Source organism: Pogona vitticeps, chromosome 6 (genome assembly GCF_051106095.1).
Source record: "Pogona vitticeps strain Pit_001003342236 chromosome 6, PviZW2.1, whole genome shotgun sequence".
In the NCBI taxonomy this organism is placed as follows: Eukaryota; Metazoa; Chordata; class Lepidosauria; order Squamata; family Agamidae; genus Pogona; species Pogona vitticeps.
Genome location: NC_135788.1, coordinates 69349385 through 69368305, shown reverse-complemented (window position 1 = coordinate 69368305; position 18921 = coordinate 69349385). Strand labels below are relative to the sequence as shown.

Below are 18921 nucleotides of genomic sequence, written 5' to 3'. Positions count from 1 at the left end.
TTTTTCCATTCTTTTGTTGACTATGAAGGCTACATCATTTCTTTTATGGGATTCTTGCTCACAATAGTAGATATGATAATTGTCTGAATTGAAGTCGCCCATTCCTGTCCATTTTAGTTCACTGATGCCCAGGATGTCAATGTTTATTCTTGCCATCTCCTGTTTGACCACATCCAGCTTACCAAGGTTCATAGATTTTACATTCCAAGTTCCTATGCACTATTTTTCTTTGCAGCATCAGACTTTCCTTTCACTTCGAGGTGCATCCAGCTGAGCATCCTTTCGGCTTTGGCCCAACCACTTCTTTAGCTCTGGAGCTACTTGTACTTTTCCTATAATCACTGAGGTTGTTAATAGCATTCTTCTTTGGCAGTGGAACAATAATGGAGGCCTTCAAATGCGGTGGAATAATAGACTGTGATAAAGATCCATTGAAGGTAAAGATCAATTGAAGATAAGATCTGACACTACTTAGGCTTTGATTGCCAAGCACGATGCTGATATGGTTGGACTTGCTTGAAAGCTGTGTATCGGAGGTTGGGCAAGAACCCAGGAAAGGTGGATCTCTTGTGTAGGAAAGTGACCAGGGCAGGTCATGTCATGTTGGGCTATGGACATAAACATTTAATATGGCAGAATGGGTGAATCTTTTAAACTATGGACAGGACAGTTATGATATTTTGGATGATCTTCTGGCTTGGTTACAACTGCATTAGCTTGGTGGAAGCTGTGTGGAGCCTCGGGTCCCTTGCATGTCTCTGGAGATAGATGTGTGCATAGCAAAGGAGGCAAGTTGGTGAGTGCAGGGGCAATCAGACCTCTGTCTGTGTTCAGAGATCCCTTCGTGGATGGCCCAGCTCAAGAGGGCTGCCTCAGCAATTCACAGCACAAGTTGCAGTGGGCCCATCTAGAGGTTATATGTCTAAGAGGCATGCAGACTTCAGCTGCCATTCTGTGGTTACCTAAGGACATAGTCATTGGATGGATCTGTTCCTCATGTTGCCTCAACATTACTCTGCTGTAGCCAATAAAACTATGACCTTCATTCCATCCACTCAATTCTGTTGTACAGTGTAATGCGTCTGTCACATGGGAGGGGGACAGGAGTCTGCTGGCCCGGGTGACATACCTGGGTCAGCAGCTAAACACACCACAATCATATATCCACCTGGAAAGCTGAATGGTATGATATTATATAATGCTTCCAGTTCACACAACTGTTTAATATTAATAGTGCTACAGCATTTGGTTATTCCAATGTAGGCAGTGGTTTTAGCCTCATGGTCAGATCTTCTGTAAAACAGGGGTGGTAGGTAGGCAAGTTATGGCAGACACCTCCAAAATACAAGGGAAATAAAGACAAAAATGGAACTGTCCAAAACTCTATAGTTAGTTTTTCAGGGAAAAATGTTTCTTCAAACTACTAAAAGGTGTGGGAAGGGGTTCATCTTGTTTAAAAGAACAGCTAACTCCTGGCATATTCTACTGCCATGAATTTTCCTTTCCCTCCCCCATCCCCCCCCCCCCGAGGCAGGAGTTCTGAGCATCCCATGGACCACATAATTGCCCTGGATTAAAGCCAGTCATAGAAATGAAGAAGCACCACGGCAAGAAAAATGCACATGCCATAAGTGCACAGTTTTAACTATGATCACAGGAAGTGATTGTGTAAAAGCAAAAGAAAAATAGATTATTATCCACATTTGTTTAAAAGGAATATTTTAATTTCCTTACTGGCCTTCATCTCGTGCCTTTGCCCAGCACATGGAGACGCTGAAATGTAGTATGTGAAGCAGTGACATCTCATCTCAATACACACAATTTACTGTGGACTTGTCACTGGAGCAGGAGAGGACAGATAGGGAGTCTCTGTCTTCATTAATGGTAGTGTGGGTAGATTCCCAAGAGCCTGTGTTTCCCTTATAAGAATGCAAGCCCCCAGGTGCCAGGCTTTTGACACAGGAGCATGGAGTTCACTCCCATATGCCCAGGGAGTATATAAACACTGCTCCCCTTACCATGCTGTGCCCATTCTCTGCTGGAGTTTCTTGCTGCTATTTCTTTAGCAATAGACTAGCACCATAGAATGTAGCATGGGAAGACTTTCCTCACATTGAAACCTTAACCATCAACTAAAGGCAGCAATTTAAGTAGGGGGCTAAATGAAACAAGCCCAGTACATAGCCATAACTAGTTTCAGATAACATGTTACTTAGGACTACTGTAATTAATTGTTCTACAGGGACGTGGTGGCGCTGCAGGCTAAACCACAGAAGCCTGTGCTGCAGGGTCAGAAGACCAAGCAGTCATAAGATCGAATCCACGCGACGGAGTGAGCTCCTGTCGCTTGTCCCAGCTCCCGCCAACCTAGCGGTTCGAAAGCATGCAAATGCAAGTAGATAAATAGGGACCACCTCTGTGGGAAGGTAACAGCATTCCGTGTCTAAGTTGCACTGGCCATGTGACCACGGAAGATTGTCTTCGGGCAAAACGCTGGCTCTATGGCTTGGAAACGGGGCTGAGCACCGCCCCCTAGAGTCGAACACGACTGGACAAAAAAAATTGTCAAGGGGAACCTTTACCTTTACCTAATTCATTGTTCTAACAACTAAGGCGCAACGTTAAGTTCTACTGCAGTTATAATTTAATGAGGGATAGTGATATAACTGTAAATTCTTGGCTGCTTTTAAAGTTATATAGGTGTGGCCTCATTCAGTGGTGACAGAAGAGTATTACTTGGTTCAATTGTTTAAAGGTGAATGTGTGATCCACGTGTGGAAGTAAGTACTTTGGGAGACCTTGGGATTGCTAGTGTAATTAATTGCTTAAACATAAAAATAAAAAGCAAATATCCAAGTTCTGGATGAGCCAGTGCCTTACTTTTATGCCGTCTGTAATGATGATCTGCCAGGAACATCTGTTAACATTCACAACTTTCTAGCAAGCTGTGGGTCCAGTCAAAATTCTAGGCGAAGGTGGAAGGAACATTTTTTTCCCTCTCCCTCTCTGCCTAGATACCTTGGTGCAAGCCAGATTGGGTCTAGCACAGCGAGACTTACATTTGGGGGGGGGGGGGGGTCAGAAGAGTAGTTTCACTCACCATTAAAACTTAACAGAATTGAATCTGATGATTCTACCCACCTTTTAGTTAACACCAGGTTCCCCACAGGTGTAACAGTAATGAATGTTTTTAAAAAATGTTATGTGTGTGTGCATACACAAGAAGGATGCTTCTACAAATATTATGCACTTCCCTTATTATATGAATGTTTGTTTTTAAAAAATGCCTGTCATGAATATCTAGCATTTTACAAGCTCAATTCATTTTCATTAAACCTAGGGGGGCTTTTTTTGAGTTTTTGGAAAGCATTTGTTGTACATTATTCCAGTATTTGCCAAAATGCTACCCAGAGAATGGATGCTGTACTGAGTACCCAAATGGGAAGTAAATGTCTGTTCTTTACTAGTAAGTCATGCCAGGAATATTAAGGAGAGGAGGAAACTCAGAAACAGCAGCTTCTTTAAAGAATTCTGTTGTTCATTGAATATTTATTTGGAACTTTTGGTCCATATGTGCGTGCATGTGTGTCTGTGTGTACATACATTCTTTTGTGCTTACATGTCAATATGTGTACATATGTGCAGAGCATGTACCTAATTTCAGATATTTTTGTCTACCTGACATGCCATTCTCACTACTCGTGATGTAAATGTGATTTCTTCTCAAACTGTAGGGAATAGATGGAAGCAATAACTAATTGCTCTATGTTCCTCTTAACTAAGGAGACAAGTGGTTTTTTAAAGCAATCTTACTGAGTTTTGACAACGCTGTCTTTTATTTTGTGTCACAGAAAAGGGACAGGACATGATATGCATTCTGTTCCAATAATAAGATGGGAAGTATTATTATAACAAGAAAATCTGCCGTGCATCTTATTGTGGGTTGTTTGCTATCAGCCATTGCTGAACGATACAAGGCCATAATAACACACATCTGTAATAACGCACATCTGTAATACCACAGAAATAATCACCAAAATGAAATGAACATGGGACAGACCTGATAAATTGATTTGTTTCAAACATCTTGAAAACCAGAGATTGATTTCCTGAGAATATGTACTTTACTGGGAACACTTAGGACTTTAGCTGATGACTTTCTTGAGGATTATGGTAGTTAAAGTGCCAGACTAGGACTTCAGAGAAGTGGCTTTACCTTTCATTTAAATGTATATCCCAGTATTGTTATCAGACCAAAAGAGAGCAATTGTAAACTGCTTTATAGGCTGAAAACTCTAGAAAAATGAGTACCAGTAAATAGTTATTGATGCCATTAATTTCCACAAAACTCATGAGCAGAGCTTGCAGCTGAATTTCTGTCAGCACCAGTATTTTTTAGACCTGTTCTCTACATGTGGGAAATAACATTAAGGACAGAACTGGTCCTTGCCTCCTGGGCCAAGCTTCTGGTGTCCTAGCACTGAGCATAGAGATTTACAAAGGCATGGTAATGTTTAAGCAACTCCCCACACAAGGACTGTTCTACACATTCTAAATCCTTTCTAGATGTTCATGTTCAGTGCATGGACATAAAATGCAAGTGCAATACAGTGGTGCCTCGCAAGACGATTTTAATTCATTCCGTGAAAATCGTTGTCTTGTGAAAAAATTGTCTTCCGAGGTTCCCTATGCAATGGTCTAAAAAAAAAGTCTTGTGAAGTACTGGTCTAAAAAAAAAGTCTTGTGAGGCACCGTAGTGATCGCAAAAACCAATCATCTTGCGGGTTTTTCGTCCCACGAGGCAATCGTCTGGCGAGGCACCACTGTACATCATGTGAGGATGGTGGGGCTAGTATGTGTGGGATATTGGGGTGGGACCAGCAAATGAGAGGAAGGTCTCCCCTGTTCCCCAAAATGTTGCTGCTTAAGGAGGGAAGTATCAGAATCAATCAGCTACTGCGACAGAGCAGAGGACAAGTATAAACAGTGCTGTCACTCATGAAACAACTAGATTAAAGCTGAAATAATGTCTAGTAGCACAGAAGTATAAGGAAAATCCGATGCTGCACAACACATACAATTGAAACACGGAATGTGAGTGAGAAATATGAATCAAGGTAAACTGAAAATCATAGAGCAAAAAATGGAACTATAACCATTGCTGTGCTTAGTGTTGGTGAACTGAAGTGGACTGGACTGGAATTTTTTTTCAGTTAGACAACTGCAAAGTGTTCTAATTGGGAAATGGCAAACTCAGAAGAAATGAAGTGGTTCTAATCCTAAAAGAAGATGTAGCACAGGCAATTAGGAGTTATAATGCAATAATATCAACCATACTGTAGAAAACCAATCAACTAATCAATTGGGTTCTCCAAAGAGTACTGAGGTTCAGATAGGCCATCAAGTGAACTTACGAAAGCAACTTGTAATAGCATCCCTGCCATTTTTGGCCTCCTCTGGAAGAGCACAGGCTTAGTGTAGTGCTATTCCGCAGGTGATATATAAAAGAATGCATCCAGGGCATAATATTTCAAAAACAGATGATGCTGAAGCTACCTGTATTGATAACTACACAGTCATAGCCATATATCTCTGAGCTAGAAAAATAAAATAAAAAAATTCTACAGCCCAATGCTGTTGGTGTAGTCTTAAGGTGCACCTACACTGGACAGTTATAACACATTAATTCCACTTCAAATGCCATGGATCCAACATATGAACTCCTGAGATATGGTGATATAAATGTGTAGATACACTTTTAGATTACAGAAGAATGAATGTAAGAGTTAATGTATAAAGATAAAATCAAACATTAGTTTTTTTCAGACTGTATAATAATATAACCCTATGATGAGACAGTCCAAAATGAAATAAAAAATAGTACTGGGACATGAGACTCCTAGATCGAAAAGCACCATTAGGCGAGTGAATAACATGTTCCCATAAAGCCTTAAGGGAAAGTGAGAAGTTCTATTGGATGTTTTCCATATTAGACAAACAGTCTAATATTTGTGCAAGGTAGTCTTTATCTCTACACATTCCCAGTTGCCACAATTCCCTGGTTCAGCACAAAGGAGTGAGCCTTCATTTTGCCGGGGAGCAGACACAGATTTCCCCCCCCCCCCGTCTGGGTTGATAATGAGCCTTCCACATGTCCCAGCAATACAGAGCCTAGAAAATCTTCTTATCTGTTGTGTGTCCTATAGGTAAGACCCTATGTGGGAGTGACTGTAGATGATGGGTACATTTTGCCACTTACCTGACCATAGAAAAATATATTCCCTCTCCTAGTTCTGGATTCCCATATTATCTAGTTAGTTGGGTTTTACCTGAATGCTGGACCCAGTTTCCTGGATTCCCCTCATGCTTGTTTCCACAATTAGTTGTGCCTAAAGCAGTTCTGCTCCCTCTCAACCCGTGCTCACCCTGCCCTTTGACCTCACAAGGGTCCATCCTGGGTCTCAGGTTTCAGCCTTAAAGTCAGGGAAGGGGCTGCTTCTGACCCAATGACTTATGATTTTGTCAATGATATCAAAGTCTCTCTCAGTTTCCCATCTGCCTGTCCATATTTCATAACAGTTTGTGAGACAGTGACAACTGAACAATGAAATTTGTACTCACTCTTACACATTTTACCTAATGTGCACATTTCTTCCCTTGTCTACACCACATTTGTGTGTATTCTTTCAATTTCCTATTTATCTATTCACATTTTAAACTGTACAGACTGTTTTGTGTGCACCTTGTGTCTCTGAAATGCTCCACAATAAATTTTTCTACAATCCTGAGGCAAAATGTGCTGAGATCACTTTCATTGGGACTGTCAAAATCCAAACAACTTGTCCTTACATTTCTAATCTCTTGTGCCAGGAAATAGTGGCCAGGAGCATTCAATGTTCGGGTAGAGGGGAAATCATGGCAACAGGTGTACAGGAACATTGATCGAGAGATAGAAGGTTGACAAAAGGGCATTTTGAAAAAGATAGTTGGGAGGAAGCAAGATGAAGACAGGAGAGTAAGCAAGAGCAGATGCAGAGAAGGACAAGAGGAGGTTCTTTAGAGGAAGTTCTTCTGTCATCATTAGTGACAGACTGGACATTTCACTCTGAGATATTGTACAATGTTTAAAATGATAGCTTACAGAGTTGCGTGATGAGTTTGTGTGATGAGTTTGTGAAAGGCATCAATGTTCATGGTCAGCTTTTCAATGGTGCAGAAGTTATATTGGTTTTGCAAGTCTCTCTATATATGATCAGATCTTCCTTTTTAAGCATTGCTTAAAAAGGAAGAGGATTAAGAGCTAGAGATTGAATTGGTCTTCTTAAAGACTAAACAGAAAACCTCTCAGCTGCTGGTATCTATGAGCTTTCAGGGTACTTAAACATCATTTCCCTTTGTGAGGAGTGAGAAAATGCCAATGCTATTTGCATATCCTTCTCATGCAATATAACTACACATACACCATGACTATTCTTTCTTGCCTTTGGGCTTGCTTTCAAAATATTCAAATATATTTGGCTTTTGTAACTTTCCCTAATTAAATCGTCTAAAGCAGATGGAATTACAGGAATTACAGAGTTTAAAATACCATCCTAATTGGTTTACGATCTCTGTGACACTACGGTGCCATTCAGACAGTGTGATGCATAAAAGCTGCACAGAAGAGAATTTTTGGCAATTAATTTCTTAAACTTCATCATGCCCACTTTCCTTACCTTTCTCTGAATCCCGCCAACTTTGCCTCATTCATATCCTGCACTTAGAAAAGCGAAACAAAAACAGGAAAAACAAAAAACAGACTCACTTGTGAAATCTCTGTTAAAGGGGCGCATTTCAACACACAGGTATTTTCAGCTATATGTAATGAGAGGAGATAGTATGGCTTCCTTTTGCTAGTAATATTAGGGTTAGTTGCAGTCTGGGGAGACTCTTCTCAAAGAGCCTTTCGGTGGGGACAGCAATAGCTCTTTGAGCCGTCTAAACGTAGCAAGTGTGCATGTCCAACTGCCATTTTAATTTTCCGCAATACCTTTGTGGTGTTATCAAGGGGTGTTGTGGGGGATTAAAATGGCAGTTCAACCCAGATGCCTGGTCCTGCTCAGAGCTCTGGGGCAGGAAAGAAATGTTTGAAGGGGGAACCCAGTGGTGGGTTCTGCCAGGGGCCTGGCAACTGCCCAAGGACACCAGGTGTTGATGCCAGTCCTGTGCGTGTAGTATTTCTGACATGTTCTGGAATAACTGAAGGCTGAAGAATGAAAAAGGAAAAGGTTACGTTCTCCAGAGTTTTGAACTGGGATAAGTAATGCCATTGTGGTGTTCTTCCTTTGGTTAGCTTTTTTTTTCTTTTTTCTTTTAAAAGCCCTCCTGTTTGTTTAAAGTATGTCGTTTTGCCATTTAGATACAAATTTAAACTCTCTGTTCCCTCTGGTTGCCATGGATACATGTTTTGGGCCTCATGGTGACAGAAGAGCATCACAGATCTTATTCCTGTTTGAGCAAGCATCTTGAATATGCAGGAATATGCTCATAGGAGAGAGAAATCTAGGGAAAGATCATCATACCTTTCGAAGCGCAGTTGGGTAACTGCTGGTGTTAAATAAAAGTACAGCTGGAGAAATACCCTATAGTGTGGACCGATTTACCTCTTGGAGCTTCCCTGTATGGAGTAACTCACATGGTACTGCTGGCTGCTTTTTATTCTCCTAGGTGACATTTTCTATGTCAAAGAAATATTTAAATGAAATGCATCGTAAGAGTTTCCTACAGAGCCAGCTGTAAGTCTCTTTCCAGCATTGCAGGGGTCAATTAAGAAAGCCAGTCGTTTGGTTTTAAAAAGAGAAGTAAAGAAAAAAAGTGGACAAAAAGTAATGTTAAATAGCATGGAGCATGACTAATGGCACAAGCATGTTAAAATCATTGGGAAAATGTCCTTGGAAGACAAATGAATTTTCAGCAGAATAATTAACTTAATTAACAAATTTGCATGCATATTCATCAGGCTATTGAAGTCTTTCCAGCACAGCTTGATGAGCATTGGTGTAATAATTGTCTCATTTACATTCTGCAATCTACTACAATTTAGGGCATGCAAAAAAAGGGGGGAGGGGAAAAAGGCAACCTTTTCCCTTTGACATTCTTTGGGACCCCAGACCCTGTAAGGAGACACAGGCAGGCACTGTGCAATGTCCATTCAGTAGCCTTCCCTTCAGTACTTGTATCATACCCTTTCTCTAACTCTGACGTTTTCTTTCCCGCTTACCTTCCCCACCCCTCCCTTCTCTCCTTTGGCCCAGGTTCTCTGTTTTGCCTCTGCTTACTCTCCTGGGTAAATCTTGGCACCAGTTCTGACTTCAAATCTCCTGGGCCGCCAGACTGCATCATGTAAAAATTGCCATTTCCCTCTATCTCTGCAGGGCAATCTTTAAAGGCAGTAAGGTGTGACGCTCCAGACTGGCAGCTTGGCAAGAAAGAGCTTATGGATACCAGCACACAGGAATCTGGAGAGCTCAATCTGACAGCCAGTCTGTACAAGGAACAAAAGGATTTAAAAACAGAGAGGGGAGAATGGGGCTAGAGAACAAAATGTATTTTTACATATTGCAGACATATGGCCACAAGACTAGCAGAAATAGATTTAATTACCAAACCCATGCGCTAAGGAAAAACACACCATAACAGCACTATAAATAGTGATATTCTCATTTAATTTTCCCCATTAGTTAAATCCATTAGAGAAATTCCAGCATATATCAGCCACAATTAAAAGCATGGAATAGGAAGGTGTGTATCTAGTCCAGTTTCCTCTTCTGAACCTGTCCCTGATGGAGGTAAGTAAGTGAAATGAACTCCGTGTCCTCAAGAGAGCACTTGGGCTCAAATGAAGACAATGCTTGGCACGAGTTCCTATCACCTCTCAAGCCCAATTTCCACTCCCTGCTTCTCTATGCAGCTGTTCCACTAAGATGGACCCATGAGGCAATTCACCAGCAGCAAATACACAGAGTCTTGTACCCTGATCTTCCTAATCAACAAGAACAAGGTACCGGCACTGGACAGAAGCATAGAAGTTGGAAGAAGCAGAGCTGTAACTAAGGTGGGGCAACTGTGACTTTGCCCCAGGACACCAATATTTAGAGAACACCAAAATCTAGAGGTGAAACTACTGGCATATGTCAATGGGGAAAGGGTTTTTGCATGACGACGATTTTGCTAAACAGTGATTTTCCCGGGATGGATTATCGTTGTCATGCGGGGCACCACTGTACTATGCTTGCTTGGGAACAAGCTGGAAGAAGGCTTAGGAGGCAGGAAGTGAAGTTGTCCCCAAATTATAGTGTTGCTGCCCCAGATCAAATTTGTACCCAAATTTTGAGACAAAATCGGAATGAGCTGCACATTTGTAAGCAGTTTTGCTCCAAGTAATCTCCCACACTGGTTATTTCTTTAAAATCTGTTAAAAGCTTATGAGTGTCAAAAGGAACAATTCAACAAAGGATTCAGGTTTTGTGGATAATGGATACTTCCAGTCTGTTATAGTTCTAAATGTGTTTTCTCCCTAAGGTTAACGGATCAGGCAACTGATAACTTTATCAGGCATTGTTATTATTTTATTAGAACTGATCCACCATAAAAATTATAATAGTGTGAGTCCTATTGAAAGTTTGAACTAACAGAAACAGGAGTGTTTTCCATAGACCTAGAATAAGACATTTTTCTGTCTGAGGCAGAGCAAGCTCTTCATTTTAAGGTAGTTAGTGTCTAAAACCTGCCTAATTATTTTGGCACTTTGAGCAGAAAGTCCTACCAATGCATTCTTGGCTGTAAGAATACAACAATGAATGTTTAATCACCAATACTTTCGTGACACCTAAAACTTGCTAGCTGAGATGGCTGCCTTGCTCTGTCAATTGATAGTCAACATTGTTTCTTCAAAAGCAGCAACTGATCAAAAATGTTTTTGCATCTGTAGAATGCCACCCATGAACACTCACACTGTCTCGTTTATGTAGTTTTGAAATATATAGGCATATTAAATAAAAATTTAAAATCCGTATTTTCTGTATCAATAATTTTCATAACAAGCTGTGACAGCTGATGGTGTCTGTTCTCTCTGGTTGTGGGTCTGCTGAACTCTCTCCTTCCGCCAAATGTGCTAGTTTTTTTGTTGCTGCCATTTTGTCTACTGAGAGGCATTTTCTTTCTTTCTTTTAAAAAGCTCTTTCAAACAAAGCAAGCAATTGGAAAAACAGTTTCCAGATTGTGCAAAATATTCTGAACTATAGATAGATCAAAACCAAATCCGTCTCTGAAGGCTTGGGTGGGTAGAGACAGCAAAAGTGACGGTCACACCGAATGTGCTTTAAAGGGCATCTCTGCTAGTTGAGAACTGAAGGCACAGTTGAAGCCTGTTTTTGACTTGACACACTTTTCCTTCAGCCTTTTAAATGGAATACCTTGGAAATGCTATTTTTTAAAAAACTGGCAGTTGCAGAATTGCTCACTCATGTGCCGGTCATGCTCCCCCCCCCCCCCGTATAAGTGCTGGGGATGTGGGGAGGGGCGAGATTAGAAGTCAGAATGGGAAGGATGTAAAACAGGTTAGAACATTTCAATAAATTAGAGATTTTATCCATACTTGATTTTTATTTTTTTATGATAAAAGCTCTTTTATGAAATTAATTTTGATAATTTAGTCTGAGATACACAAATCCATTAACTCGGAAATAGTCCGAACTGGTTTAAAACAATTTTTAAGGCTCTAATTATAACGTATGGGGGTGGGGCATAAGAGGACTATCACTTACCTATTAGACATATATATTTATGAATTAGGGTGTTTAGAATGCATATCCATATGTATAGTCAACAAATAAAAGTCTACTCCCTAGACTTTTAAAGTATTTATTACTACCCACTGCAGCCTTACAGATTTGTACACAAAGTAGCAGATAGGAACATTTTTCGCCTACATGCTTGGACATACATCATGCACATTATGGTAACTCCAAGAGTCATCAAGTCCATTCCAACAAAATGACGAAATTCACAGCTAAACGATGCAATCCGATCTTTCTAAACTCCCCTTGCTCTGGCATAAATTGTATGTAACATATGATCTTCTTACTGTTCCAAGTATATGATTTATTTATTTATTTATTTATTTATTTATTTATTTATTTATTTATTTATTTGATTTTTACCCCGCCCCTCTAGACCATGTCTACTCGGGGCGGCTTCAGGCAGACTTTCATGACTGAGGAATCATACTTGCAATGTGTACTCATGTTAATGTCTGAAGATAAGACATAGAACAAAGTAAGCTAATGTGAAAAGTGTGGAAAGTGTGATAAGCTCTTGCTATGGCAACAAGACAATTTGGACACTCTAGGAAATTCTGTCTTCTAATCATGGGTTATGTGTAGTGTACAGCTGAGGCCTATACTTTCATTTGGTTCTGCACATACTGGGACGTGCTACAAACATGTGTAGAACTGCAACCTACAGTATACGTCATTTAATGCAGGTATAATATGAGTGCACTTTGTAGTAAATTTATTTTGGAGAGATCCTTTTGTGTATTCCCAGTATGGCATAAAATGTCACCGCTCTGTAGTGCGATGCTAAAATTAGTTTCCCAGTGGAGTGGCACAGCAGGCACACAGGTGTCTATAGAGGACTTTTACAAAAACTGATTTCTGGAAGTCCTACTTTGAAAGGGGATGATCCACCTGTTTGTTATTGCTGTTTTGAGAAATGGTAATAGACATCCACGCATATGCATTCTCCTCCCTCCGGCAGTGTTGAAAAGTTTTTCTCAGTCATGTCTTGTTGGAATACAGCACCCATCATCCTTGGCTTTTGGCTGTGCTGATTTGGGAGTTGCAATCTATTGCAAAGTTTTTAAATTTCTGGTAAAAGTCACACAGTAGAAATACAGGGACTCATAGAAGAGAATAGCTTCAAGTTCCTTAGAGTTTCCACACCTGTCTCATTAACTGGCACTTAAAGTTTCAGTAACTCACTCTGAATCATTTGTAGGATATATATCCTACTGCATCTTTAAATACATAATTTGCTGGGGTAAAAGTACTGATGTTGCTGTGATGCTGTGAACCCAGTACTGTTGCAATATGTGCCTACTGGTTTACTCTGAAATATATATAGTTCACACCATCACAGCAACATCAGTACTTTCACCCCAGCAAATTATGTATTTAAAGATACAGTGGAACCTCTACTTACAAACTTAATCCGTCCCAGAAAATGTTTGTTAGTAGAAATGTTAGTAAGTAGAAGCAAAATTTCCCATAGGAATGCACTGAAAACTGATTAATCTGTTCCGACTGTTTTTGGTTCTTATGCAGAGGCGCCGTTCATACGCTGAAGCATTAGTTCCCATAGGAACTAATGCAAAGCTGATTAATCTGTCCTCTATCACTAGGGGGAGAATTTTTCTTCTTTTGACCTAAGATGAACTTAGGTATAAAAAAAAGGGCAGGAAAGGAGGGAGGGGCCACCTTCTAAACTGAACACCTTTAAAAACAAGCAGCTTTTAAACAAAAGCAAGGCAAGGCAAGCACCTTTTAGCTTAAAAAAGGGCAGGAAAGGAGGGAGGGAACAATGGAGAAAAGAGGAAAGAAAGAAAGAAAGAAAGAAAGAAAGAAAGAAAGAAAGAAAGAAAGAAAGAAAGAAAGAAAGAAAGAAAAAGACTCCATTTTAAAACTCCATTTTAAACTCCATGTTAAAGCCTGCCTGCCTGCATCAACAAGCACCACAGTTTTCTGATTTTAAAAGAGACAGATCTTGGAGCCACATTTTAAACACACATTTTAAAACAAAAGACAGGTCATAGTACACAAACCCTAGAAGCCACAGAATCCAGCAAGCATTATTCCAGCACAGAACTCCTAATCATAAAAAGAGAGTCTAAACTGCATTTTCCAGCCTGCCTGCATCAACAGACAGCACAGCCCCTCACAGAACATTTTCTGATTTTAAGAAAAAAAGACTGTGGAGTCTAAACTGCATTTTACAGCCTGCCTGCATCAACAGCCCCTCACAGAATATTTTCTGATTTTAAGGAAAAAAGACTGTGGAGTCTAAACTGCATTTTACAGCCTGCCTGCATCAACAACCAGCAACCATTATTACAGCAAACAGATATCCAAAGGAAAAAAAAATACTTTGGGGTCACATTTTAAACCCACATATTTTAAAACAACAAAGAGGTCACAGTACACAAACCCTAGAAGCCACAGAATGCAAAAATAAATAAATATTTTTTACATTTAAAAGTTACAGTCTAATTTTTACATTTAATTTTAATTTAATCTTACAGTCTACTTTTCACATTTAAAATCCACACTGCAAGACCCATCAGGGCACAGAAACATAACCCCTCCACCTAGCCTTACCCTCCCCCCCACCAAGCTGTAAAAGACCCTGTGCAGTAAATACTGTACATTGTATGTACTCACCCAGGACAGGCAGTCTCTCTGTTAAAAAAAAAGAGTAAAAAAAAAATTTAGACCAAAAAAACCCCAAAAACAGTCCATACAGTGTACAGTACCAGGAAGTACCAGGCAGTCTGAAGACTCTCTCTGTATCCACTCTCTAACCGCTTGGATGAGCAATGTTGCAGACAAACAGCCTTTTTGCTGGCCAACGGTCAACTGAAAGTTCAAATTTTGCGCTTTTCCTGCCTCCCCCACTTTTTTTCTGTTCGTATCTTGAAGCTCCGTTTGTAAGTAGAATCAATATTTTGCAAACAGAACTGTTCATAAGTTGGATTGTTCATAGCTAGGAACGTTCGTAAGTAGAGGTTCCACTGTATTATTTCCTTTGAAGGCATCAGTTTCTGTTTACTAAAGATGAACTCATGTCCAATCCAGGATGAAATGTTGACCCCTAACAGACTGATTTGACTCACACCCCTATTAAGTACAAATGCATGGCCAAATAAAGTAAATCAACCCTGAGTGCTCACTGAAAGGACAGATCCTGAAACTGAGGCTCCAATACTTTGGCCATCTCATGAGAAGAGAAGACTCCCTGGAAAAGACCCTGATGTTAGGGAAATGTGAAGACAAGAGGAGAAGGGGACGACAGAGGAGGAGATGGTTGGACAGTGTCATCAAAGCTACCAACATGAATTTGACCCAACTCCAGGAGGCAATGGAAGACAGGAGGGCCTGGCGTGCTCTTGTCCATGGAGTCACAAAGAGTCAGACACAAATAAATGACTAAACAACAAAATTGTTAAATTTGTTAATTCATGGGTTCAAAATAGATTCCTCTACTTCTTTGATGTTATCAGTTGCAATAAGTATAAAAACCCATATCCAAGTGACATAGCTGTAACACTTTTGTGCAAAGAAGAATAAAGAATTTGCAGTATTGCCCAGTGATTGGAAGCAAAGAAATAAAAAAAAATGATTTGTGAAATAGATTGCTTCTGTTAAGACAGCTTTAAATGTTTAAAAAGCAGACATTAATTGCATACGTTATACTTGCTGCCAGCTTTGGTGCCAGGAGGTTGGGGCATCACAAATATGGTTCTTCTTTTGAGCTTTAACATCAGGAATTTAAGGACTTACACATATTCTTATTTTCAGATTGTTTTGAAAAGTAGCAAGAACTATAATTTATTTCATCTTCCTATTCTAGTATTTAGACCAATGTAGTTTAATTTCACTGAATCTATAAGCTACTTTGGATCTCCAGTAGAAAGAAGGCAAACTGCATAATCATAGCTATATAATGTCTTATACCCCAGTAGTGGGGCAACTTGCAGCCTTTTAGGTATTGTTGGACTCCAGATCCAGCAGTAGACAACATCATGGAGCGGTATGATGGAGGTTGCAGTTCAATAACATGGGGAAGGCCCACCCCTTTTCCATACAGATGGTTAGAGCAAGGTAGGGATTGAAAATGTTTTGCTTTAGGATACAACGGAAACCTAAATCACTTCTCTAAACGCAAAGAGACCCAGTAATTCTTTACATCACTGTTTTTTTAAGTTCCTTGGAAGTTTGCTCAATGAAAAGACTGCAATGGTACACTTCAAACACTTCTGCCGCTAAGTATTGTTTTATCTTGGATGTAATGCAAATATGGATCTTGTATGTTGGACATAATGGTCCCCCTGCCAACCATGTGTGTTTGTTCAATTATGAAACACACAACTAACATACTGTATCCTAGCCCCTGACATTCCATGCTTTATAATGTTTTCTTCATTCTTAATATCTTAGAGTCAAACAAAAGAAAGAATCTTTTCCTGGCTGGATGAAAGAAAGAAAGAAAGAAAGAAAGAAAGAAAGAAAGAAAGAAAGAAAGAAAGAAAGAAAGAAAGAAAGAAAGAAAGAAAGAAAGAAAGAAAGAAAGAAAGAAAGAAAGAAAGAGTTTGAGCATGTGGAGTTTCAGTGTTACATTCTCCTCAGTCATTGCACCACCATGCCTACCGAAGAATGTACTATATTTTAAAAGTAAGTATGATAAAATGAATATATGCAATCATCTACACCAGGGTCAGGGAACTTTTTTATCTTTTAACCCGCCCCCCCAAATTTATATACGCCAACATTACCCCCTTGATTTGAAAGGAAGGAAATCATACATTATTTGAATTCAAAATATTATTGAATCTACACAGGCTGTGTACCGAACTAGCAGGATATATCATCAGTATCAATGGCTGCTAGGCTATGTACCGAACTAGCAGAATGCACCAAATTGCACTCCAGCCATGGGGTGGTATAGGAAGTAGTAAGGTGTCCAACATGCCTAGCAAATTGCATTAAATTTTTGCTAGCTCGCAGAGGATTTAATCATCATCAGTGGCTGCCAGAGTAGTGCTAGCAATGACATGCTTGCTAGAGACAGTCAACACAGAGTTGGGGGGGGGCTTTTCCTACCACTTTAATCATTCTGTGTGTGGTGTGCAAAAAAGGAACAAACCAGGCTAAAGGTCATGTCACCCACCCTGGTGCCATAGCCCAATATCAAAGGACTAGTGCACTATTTTTTTTATCATAATCAATGGAAAACTCAACAGTGGTCAGAGGATTGGAAAGGATCAGTCTACATCCAATTCCCAAAGAAGGGAAGTGCTAAAGAATGCTCCAACTACTGTACAATTGCACTTATTTCACGTGCTAGCAAGGTTATGCTCAAAATCCTCTAAGGTAGGCTTCAGCAGTATGTGGACCGAGAACTTCCAAATGTGCAAGCTTGATTTCGAAGGGGCAGAGGAATTAGAGACCAAATTGCTAACATGCACTGTATTATGGAAAAAGCCAGAGAGTTCCAGAAAAACATCTACTTCTGCTTCATTGACTACACAAAAGCATGGCAGAAAGTGAGGGGGAATTAAAGAACCTCTTAATGAGGGTGAAAGAGAAGAGCGCAAAAAATGGTCTGAAGGTCAACATAAAAAAACCCTAAGATCATGGCCACTGGCCCCATCACCTCCTGGGAAATAGAAGGGGAAGATATGGAGGCAGTGACAGATTTTACTTTCTTGGGCTCAATGATCACTGCAGATGGTGACAGCAGCCACGAAATTCAAAGACGCCTGCTTCTTGGGAGGAAAGTGATGACAAACCTGGACAGCATCTTAAAAAGCCACCCTTTTTTCCTGCTTTAATTCAAGTCTTCTGTTTTGCTCCTTTTTTCAAAGTTTTGAGTCAGTCTTTCTCTCTCTCTCCCCCCCTCTCTCTATCTCTCTCACACACACTTCCACCCTCAATTTTCAATAATTGGTCGCTTCAGTTCAGTATGTCCATTTCCTCTCATTAATTTAAACAAGCTCGATGAAGCTACCCTTTTTCCTGCCTTAATTCCTGCCTTCTGTTTTTCTTGGCTGTTCCTTTTTTCATAGTTTTGAGTCAGTCTCTCTCTCTTTCTCTCTCTCTCTCTCTCTCTCATACACACACACATCCACCCACCCACCCTCCCTTCTTCTACATACATTTAAACAAGCTTGATGAAGCCATCAGTCTCTCACACCTTCCTTCCCTCATTAACTGGAGCCTTTCCCTCCTCCTGCTTTCTTGAAGTCATCTACGGTGGAAGCAGTCATTCACAAGCTCCAGATTGACTGACTGCCCAGGGCTATTCTACAGCTGTAACAAATCAAGAAGGTTTGTCTCCATTCTCTGAAAGAACGTATTTACAAGTGCCCTGCTGCAACCAAGGGAGTAACAGGGAGAGGTAGCTTACAATTTGAGGTTTGGCTGCAGGGGTGGCGGGTAGTGCTCTGCTCATGACTCCCAGGATTTTCACTTTTACACTATTTGGGGTAATTTACCCCTGTTCTCCGGCCACTGATCTACACACCTGGCTGACTGCCCAATTGTATTCTTTTTTTCTAATAAAAAAGACATACAAGCTCCAGCTCTGTTTTGCCCATGCCAGTCCTAATGATGATGACAACTACGTTTGGTATTGCTTCCACCTCTGGACATTTTCAGAATGGTCCTTTGGGGGACTCAGGGCTAGGGATCCTAGATTTTGGCTCAGTGCATTAATGACCGCCCCCCCCCCCAAACAAGCTGTCCATTTCTGTCAGTCTTCCATGACAACATTATCTTTGGGGTGTTTTAAATATATTCTTGGGCTGAGCTGATCAAACCATACACTACTGATAGTCCATTCTTGGAAGAGGGAATTCTTCACGCATTAAAAGAGTGTGATTGTTGCATAACACAAGATTTTCACACCTCCCATACTTTGCAGGCTTGGTTGTTTTTTGTTTTGTTTTTGTTTGTTTTTTAACAACAAGGTCTGCCAGAATCCTGTCCCTATAGGGTGACTGTATAGTCTTGTTTTAAGGAGGAAAGTCTTCCATTTGAAGAGCTGTTATCTTTTCTGGTGATGTGTAAGTGGCCACCCAATGAATCTCCCTGGGCAAGCAGGGAA

At 40.3% G+C, this 18921-nt stretch overlaps 1 protein-coding gene across 1 annotated transcript in view; it reads left to right on the top strand.

The window, feature by feature from the left end:
• The window catches only part of ITGA9 (integrin subunit alpha 9), a 389935-nt gene extending 372790 nt beyond the window's left edge, over positions 1–17145 (top strand). Inside the window, exon 28 of the mRNA XM_078377516.1 lies at positions 16254–17145. Within this exon, the coding sequence (XP_078233642.1) occupies positions 16254–16409 (156 nt within the window). The 3' untranslated portion in view covers positions 16410–17145. The remainder of the gene's footprint in view (positions 1–16253) is intronic.
• Positions 17146–18921: the final 1776 nt, after the last annotated feature.